Raw genomic sequence first — 8,969 nt, forward strand, 5'->3', positions numbered from 1 at the left:
TTTATAGTTTATAAGGAAAAAATAATTTAAAATAAACATAAAAAATTAATTTATGAAATTGAGAGAAAATAATTATAATTTCTTCTTTTTGGATTAACAATTTGCAAAAAATTAATATCAAACCATTTCAAAAAAAACCCAACCACAGAGGAATAACATCTGGGATTAAACCCTATAAAGAGTCAAGACCCTAGAAACATCAATTACTAAGAAAATGTTTGGAAATTAGCTAGTATAGTCAAAAAAAAATTAAAGTGAAAAGACAAAAAATTCCTTATTATTATCTTTACTTTTTACATATTTTTTTTTCCTATAAAGAGTCAAAAAAATAAACATTTTAATAGTTGTCACTTATTTTCATCATAAAATGAAAAAGCTACTAAAAAGGTAACTCTTTAAATCAATCATGCAATTTTTTTTTTAAATAAAAAATTAAAAATTAACATATGGCCTACAACTTAATAAAAATTTTATATTTTTTAATATAAATTAATAAATTTATGAATATTTGACAACATTTACACATTATCAATAATTAGAAATATTTGACAACATTTACACATTATCAATAATTAGAAAATTTTGTTTAAAATATTTTTCAGTCACGAAAAGCATCATTCGTGTTCCCCAATACAATTGATGCCGGGGGTAAAATCCCCTACAACCCGATCTCCACTTATCCTCACACTCCACGCTATTCAAGCTTGTACATGACACGCCAACTACACCATTTTCAAAAGGTACAACAACTTAAAAACATCAAACTGCAAGTCCACCCCTACACCGCACCACACCCAATCATCCTCGGAAAACTCAACTCCACCTCTTCCATGGCTTCTTCTTCCCCATTCTTGTTCTGTTAACACTCCCCAAACACATCTTCTCTCTCTATACATACACATATTTGTAAATATAGATTGATCTGTAGATTCGAAGCTAGCTTGAACTGGTCAGCCATGGCGGGAGGTAACAAAAAGAGACCCACCAAACCCACCACCCGAAAACCTGCTCTCTTCGTCGCCGGCGGTCTCTTGTCCGATTGGTCCCCAATTTCTTCTACTCCCAAAGGTCTATATGTAATTGGGTATCTGATTGTTCTTTGTTTTGATTGTTTGATTTCCAAACCCTAATGGCGGAAATGGAAATTCGAAGTCTGTGTATGTGTGTAATTGGGTATCTGATTGTTGTTTGATTTGGTTGTTGGATTTGCAGGAAGAAACCCTAATGGTGGAAATGGGAATTCGAAGTCTGCTTTGAGATCTGGGAATTCTGATCGAGCGAAAGGTTCTGGGTCTACAAGCGAATCTCGGAAACCTAGAGGAAACGCTTTTGGTTACGTTTATCCAACTGTTGATTACCAGGTAAATGCTGATTTAAAGTCAAAGTTCCATTCTTTTTTGTGTGATTAGAATGAAATTGAGCTAGGGCTAAATTAGAGAAGCTGTTCTGACTGTTGGATTTGATTATTTTGGATGGATTCGGGACCCTTTTTTATTTATTTATGGAACTGATTTCAATTTTTGTTGGATTTGATTAATTTGGTTTGATTTGGGGGATTTTTGATGGAAATTATTGTCATTTTGGATTCAAGTGTTTTTAATTTGAAATAAATGTTTTCAATTCCCTTTTCTAGTTGATTTTGCAAGTACATGCTGGTTTAGACTCTAAAATTTTGATTTTTTTCCTCTGTACTTAATATGGACATGTGTGTTTGTATAGGCTGATTTTTTTCCGTTGTTGAACAGAAGAAGAGGTATGTTTTATGACAGGCCTAACAGTTTAATTGCCATATTGTCCAATGCATTGTCTTGATTGTTAAATTATATGGTTATGGGATAGTTTATGTTATTTTTGGGGATTCATTTTATGTTCTTTACGTTATACTATTAAACAAGCTCTGTTTGTAGCAGAAGTTGAATTGAGTTGGATAATTTGGGTGGAATATTGTAATGTTTTTTCAGGAAGGTTCACTTCCAAATGAGGGTAACAATGCGGATAGCAATTTGGATGAGTCACACCCTGATGTTCTGGTTGATTCCAAGGAGACCCTGATTGTCACATATGAAGCCCAAACACCGTCTGTGGAACCCCAAAAGTCAGAATTTACTTATGATTATAGTACGAGTTTTTCATTGGATGATAGCTCTCACAGAGGATTGGGGTTTTGTGCTGAAGAAGAAGCAACTCCAAGTGGTATTGGATCTTCATTGCAAATGGAAATGAAAGAAAGTGATTATTTCAATTCATCATCCTCTGAGGAGGAAATGGATGCGAATGTTAGTTATGTCCGTGAAGCGAGTACTGACTTGGTTGATGATTTGCTGGCTCAATCGTCATCTCCAGAGAAAAATCCAGGGTTCTTGTCTATTGGAGGCATGAAATTGTATACCCAAGATATTTTAGAAGAGGAGGATGATGAGGATGGAGAAGAGTTACTTGATGAGGAAAAATCAGAATCATCTGGTTCAGAGGATTCTTCAGAATCGTCTGAGTCTAACAGTGATGGCTCCAATGACACATCTGATAGTGATTCAGATATTGATGAAGAGGTTGCACTAGATTACTTTAAAGGAATTGGCGGGAGTGACAAAGTTGTAGACATCAAGCAATTTGTAGAACCGGTCCTTGATGTATCGGATGATGATGATAGTACTTCTGGCAGTTGCTTTGATGAGACTTTAAAGAAATTGAGTGGGATTTCTCTTCAGGATGCATCAAAAGAATATGGCTTGAAGAAACCACAATCTGGAAAGAAATTCCCTGCCGAGGCTTCTAGACCTAGAGACACTAGGTATACTTCTTCATCTGCTTTGGATGATCTTATGCTTGTAAAGGATCCAAGAACCATTTCTGCAAGAAAGAAGAAGCATGTTGCTCGATTTCCTCAGTCCTGGCCATCTGAGGCTCAAAAGAATAAAAATTTCAGAAACTTTCCAGGTAAAGAAGATAATTTATATAGAGTGTTTTTCGTTACATGCATAGTTTTATTTTGGCTATATAACACGTCAGTGCCGAATGAGTGAATATAAATTTAAAAATCCTATGAAATATAATTTGCTGCTGTGAATTTTTCTTGTATTTTTAAAATGTTGAATACACAGAAATGAAAGAGGGTTAGGATCTGTTTGGTATCATTTTTGTTCTTCATATTTTTGGAAACAAACACAATATAAAGTTTGAAAACATACATCATTTTCATTTTTTGTGCGAGACTAGTTTTTGAAAATTCATAAACAACTTTTTAATGTTTCCCAAAAAGTGTTTTGTGTTTAGAAAATTTTCTACAGAACTAATTTCGGAAACAATGTTCAAACAAGTTTTTTGTGTTTTGCAGAAAACGAAAATGATACCCAACAAGCTGTATCTTTTCTATTCCAGTTTCTTAATGGACTTTTGTTGTTGTTCAGGTATCATATGCTTAGTTTCTTAATTGTTTGCCCTTTGACCTCTCCAAGTTATATTGCTACAATACTAACATACTAATTCAAGATGATACGATCAATGTAATTAAGGTGAAAGATGATTTTTTTTTCTTTTTTCGACACAATCTTATTTTTTCAATGCACTTTATTTGCATATTTAATGCAATTGTTCTAAAAATATGGGGTTGTATTAAAGATTTAGGAGTGACATAATTCTAGGAATTTGGATTTGGACAAAGACCCATGGTCCAGGATGGCATCACCAATATGATGGATTCAGCAAGATGAATGTTATTTTCTGTGTACTTAATCTTGTAAATAAGTTGTTTTAAGAGACAAGAGCATGAATTAAGATTTTGGGAGTCGTGGAATCTTGAGATTGTAATTTTATCTATTTTTTCTTCTTTTTTATGAATCAGATTTTTACAAAGAGAGTAATATAAAATGTAAAAATAACCATAATTGCAAGCTGTGGTAAACTCTCGTTGAGATTGTAAAATAGATCTATTTGTTGCCAGCGGAGATTTATTTCTTTCTTTTGTTGTGATCACGGTCTATATGTTCTACTTATTAATAAATTAACCACCTGCCTTCAACTCTACTGTATGTACTTTAGTGTATTATTTCAGGTGAAAAGAAGAAGCATCGGAAAGAAACTATTGCTTTGAAGCGTAGAGAGAGAATGATTCGTCGTGGTGTTGATCTTCAGCAAATAAATTTGGTAACAAAATATCATATTTTCATACTTGAAAATGAGTTGACATCTCTTTTGTTTTGCTACTGTTTCCGATAAAACTGTTTAGTGATCATTGGTATCATATCATGCCTCTAAAAGTTAATGTTTAATTAATAATTGTTAGTAGTTCTTTTATTAATTTTATTTATTTATTGGTGTGTGTGGAAACAACATGGCTCCATGGTGAACAATTAATTGTTCTGTTGTTTGTTTTTATATTTATTTTTATTATTTTTTAAATATCACATTATCTTATTAAATTATTAGTAGAAAAAGATACATGTAGAATCATACAGTTACAATCTCATATCTATTGTGACCATTTACATCAGCTAGTCTTAAAATTGGAAAATTCTATTTGCACACTACCACATCCACCATACTCACTTTTGTTTTTTTGATTTTTGCTCAATACACACCTAATGGTTTAAAATATTCCCAAAATATCCCCATTTCTTCACTCAAACCCTAACCCTAACCCTAACCCTAACCCTAATTTCACCACCCACCACCACTGCTGCTACCATCCCCCTCCCTCTGCCAGCTCTGCATTGCCCCTCCTGCTGCCGCCATCCTAGTCCCCAGCCCCCATTCCCTCCGCCACTTGTTCCCCAGCTCCCACTCTGTTTGGCAAACCTTCCCCAGCCTCGTCCCCCTCTGGTGAACAACCCCCAGCCTTCCTCCCTCATTCCCACTGCTCACCATTGTGATTCCCACCCCCTGCAGCCCCCACAGTCGCAACGCCACCCTCACAATCATGCTGCCCACCCCCCACAGCCCACCCCACACTCCAGTGGGCACACTTCCAAGAGGGAGAGAATTTTAGGTTATGTCCAAAAGAGTAATTTGCTTGAGGGATACCATGGGAATAAGAAAAAAATGACGAATGGTGTGTATTGAGGGATATACTGGTGTGCAAATAGAATTTCCCTTTAAAATTGATTTCATGACCGTGTAAAGTACAAAATTATCCCTTGAACTATATAGTAAAATTGTTTCAGGATTTTGTATGCATCGTTACGATGATTATAGCTTAGAGGAATGCACAATATAATTTTTCAGCTTGAGCTTTATCAACTATGAGCATATTCTCTTCTATTGACTTATGACTTCTGTTTTGGCAATCAAAACTTGCTTAATTAGTCTGTATTCTGTGATGTTGTTTTATTTTATTTTGTATATCTATACCTTTTCTTTAAGCTTCTCCGTCTCTTTGGAAATCAATAGCATTTTACCTTCTTGAAGGATTTCCAATTTTATTTATTTTTAGCCCTGTCCTTCAATACGAGTAATCAAATTGGTGCATTTCAGTGAATCCTCCAATAAAACCTAAAAAAAATATCAGTGACATCTTAGTGGCTTTGAATTGCAGAAATTGCAACAGTTGGTTTTGGATGGAGTAGATATGTTTTCATTTCAATCTATGCACTCCAAGGATTGTTCCCAGGTATGAGATTTCAATTTGTCTCTGTGCTCTGCAGTTCACAACTAACTACTGTTTTGGTTTGTTTTTTGTTCTGCCCTTGTCATGGGCTGACCAACCTTCCCAACCCAATCTGAAAAAAAGAGGAAAACATTGCATCACTTGTATTTTTTGTTTACTGAAGAAGTAATTTGCATATGCGATATTGAGCTGGTCATTGGCCTATCAGTTCTATTATTGCTACAATGTAGAAAGTGTTCTTGGATTTTAAAGAATAATAACTTGTAGATAATCGGATGGTATAGTTTATAAGTGGAATATTGATATGACAAGTAAATCTTTTTGTCACTTTAACCATGTCTAATGTTTCAGTGTACTGTAACTGAGGTTGCATTGCTCGTACTATAACAATTGCGTTGTCATTGGGGTTGATTGTATGCCGTTTGTACTGTAACTACTGTATTTTCATTTGATTGAAACTGTCTGCTCATTTTGGTTGGCCCAAACACATTATAAAATCCTGTTTCTGATTTTCTACTTCTGTGATCTGAATTCTCAGAAGAAAAGAACAAAAGAAAAGTTCTGATGTTAAGATTCAATATGTGGGTTCTCCCTCTCTCACATGGTTTTGTTTCTGCAATCCTTATTGCACTGGGGAACTAATTTAATACAAAGAACATCTTATGTACATATGCTCCCTAAAAATTCCATTCTCAAGTTTGGAGTCAGCATGAATAGATGGCCTTTTGATTTAGTGCAATTTTTTACGGATGTTTGGTGTGCTTTGGACCTGTATAATGTTTAAGATTCTTATGTTGATACTAACTAGTTTTGAATACATTTAGGTGCGAAGAATAGCAGCAATTTATTGCTTGCGGAGTGATTGCCAAGGTTCTGGAAAGAAAAGGTAAACAAAAGATGTTAGGTAGTATGTTATTCTCTATGTACACTAAACCTATTTAAGTTCGTGATTTGGAAAATGATGCTGGATTCAGTTTCGTGCTCTGCTATTGAGAGGCAGCCTATGGTGTTTTGCCATATGATAAAGAGTACTGATTCAAAATTTATGTTCGATAACCTTGGATTGTCATCCATCAGTAGACATGTTTTCTTTTCGTCTTCTGTATTATTTTCATTTTTTCAAATTATATATATGTAAATATATTCATGACCTGCTGTTTTTCAGATTTGTGACAGTGACGCAAACAGTACACACATGTATGCCATCTTCCATTGACAAGATTCGGCTAGAGAAGGTATTTACGTTGACGTTCTTTATTATCCTGCTCTGAGAGTTTTTAAAGTTGCAATTTTCTCTGCTCATTTCATTACACCTCACTCAAACCTATTGGAGGTCTACAAATTTTCAGCTGATAGGAGCTGGTGATGAGGATGCCGATCTTGCAGTCAACGATATAAAACCAGTTAAAGGAGATAAAAGCAGAGGTAAGAAGGCTGCAAAGGGCAGTAGTGGCTTTAGCCCACTAGAACCTTTGCGATCCTCCCAAAGCAAGTCGCTCAAGAACACGCCTAATCATCGTGGCAGTAGTGAAGCAAGCAAGAACAAAAAGAATGGGAAAACAGGCTCATATGCTCAAAACCCTGTTTCTTTTGTCTCGAGTGGTGTAATGCAATCTAATACAGTAGAGATCAATACCGTCGTGTCAAAAGAGACGAACGATACTTGCAATGAAAAAGGCAAAGGTGTAGAAAGTTCAACAAGCTATGGTGCTTTTGAGTTGCACACAACGGGTTTTGGATCAAAAATGATGGCGAAGATGGGATTTACAGAAGGGCGTGGACTGGGAAAGGATGGTCAAGGTATGGCAGAGCCCATTGAGGTGATTCAACGACCTAAATTGCTTGGTTTGGGTGCACAAGCCGCTGAAACCAGTGGTAACTTGTCAAAGAATGAAAATAGGCAGTTTGGAAAGAACGAAACCAGTGGTAACTTGTCAAAGAAAGAAAATAAGCAGTTTGGAAAGAATGAAACTCCTCAAAGATTTGCATCATTTGAGATGCATACCAAGGGGTTTGGATCGAAAATGATGGCAAAGATGGGTTTCGTGGAAGGCATGGGCTTGGGAAAAGATTCACAAGGTATGGTTAACCCTCTGGTTGCTGTCAAGTTTCCCAAATCCCGAGGACTGGGTGCCAAAGGTTAGGTATTTATATTTGTTGGAAAAATTCTTCCTTGCTTTATGTAATTTTAACCTATGTGGTTGATAGTTTACTTGCATGTAATCTTTACCCAACTTGATGTTGTTTGGCTGATCATTTGACTTCTTTGGTCATTAATATTTACATTGTTGTGTTCAAAACAGCTCTTTAGTGCCGTTTTGGGAACCAAAATAAAAAGTCATGTTTTTGTCAAAATGTCCAAAAACACTAGTGCCAAAAACGCAACAAAATTGGTTTGAGAAGTGTCAAAAACGCAAGTGTGAAATTACAAATTGGGACCTATGACAAAAAAATAAAAAAATAAATTTCTTATGTTGAGTAAGGATATTTTGATCATTTTAATTTAATTGGACACCATAAACAAATATTAAACTAAAAAGTCAAAAGTTAACTTTTTATTAACTTTTTAAAACACTTTTCATAAAGTTAAAAAACGATAAAAAGTCAAGTTAATTTTTTATCAACTTTTCAAAATATCCTTTAGTCTCAGTTTCTTTTGCCCTTTGGCGTTAGGGTAATCATAAATTTCTTTGTTTTGTATTATGTTACATTAGGGATATTCGGGAACCTAAAATAGTTTCAAAAACAATTTTAGCCTCAAAACTTTTAAATCAAAAGTTTTTTTTTTTTTTTTAAAAAAAAAAAAGGGCCGGCAGTGGCTGTCATTGTGACAGTCCTACAACTGTCATAGTGACAGGTAGCTAAATTATAATTTTATCCCTTTAAATTAATTTTGAAAAATGTGAAGTTAGGGATAAATTTGTCATTTTAACTTCAAATATCATTTCAATACATTTTTCAATACACCAACTCAAATAAAAATTCATTTTATCTTCCCAAACACAAAAATTAAAATAACCTATTAAAATAGTCAAAAAAACTTCTAAAATAGTCACTTCCTAAATACTCACATTAAATCATATGGTATTTATTTGTTAACATATGATCTCTTTACCCTTTATTCTTCCCCCAAGATTTCCTTCCATACTTGGGCAAGAGTGACAGTGGCATGAAAATGACAAACCAAATATGATTTTTCTTATAATGTCACAAATCAAAATATCTATAGATGATCTCTTATAATTAACTGTTTTTGATTTTTTTTTTTTTTTTTTTTTTGGGTTCGTCTAGTCGAGGAAAAGCTAGAAGGGTTAGGATTTTTGAACTTTTTTCTAAAAAAAATTCTCGAAGGACAAAGAAAAGTACT

At 34.4% G+C, this 8,969-nt stretch overlaps 1 protein-coding gene across 1 annotated transcript; it reads left to right on the forward strand.

Moving 5' to 3' along the window:
* Window positions 1-537: 537 nt before the first annotated feature.
* On the forward strand, window positions 538-7,904 carry LOC114309921 (D111/G-patch domain-containing protein). Its single transcript, XM_028255790.2, has 8 exons — window positions 538-1,068; window positions 1,213-1,361; window positions 1,962-2,937; window positions 4,052-4,143; window positions 5,531-5,605; window positions 6,427-6,488; window positions 6,768-6,837; window positions 6,952-7,904. The coding sequence occupies exons 1-8, from the start codon at window positions 957-959 to the stop codon at window positions 7,744-7,746; spliced, it is 2,331 nt and encodes a 776-aa protein (XP_028111591.2). The 5' UTR covers window positions 538-956; the 3' UTR covers window positions 7,747-7,904.
* The last annotated feature ends 1,065 nt before the right edge of the window (window positions 7,905-8,969 follow it).

Source organism: Camellia sinensis, chromosome 5 (assembly GCF_055761805.1).
Source record: "Camellia sinensis isolate YWXY chromosome 5, ASM5576180v1, whole genome shotgun sequence".
Classification (NCBI taxonomy): domain Eukaryota; kingdom Viridiplantae; phylum Streptophyta; class Magnoliopsida; order Ericales; family Theaceae; genus Camellia; species Camellia sinensis.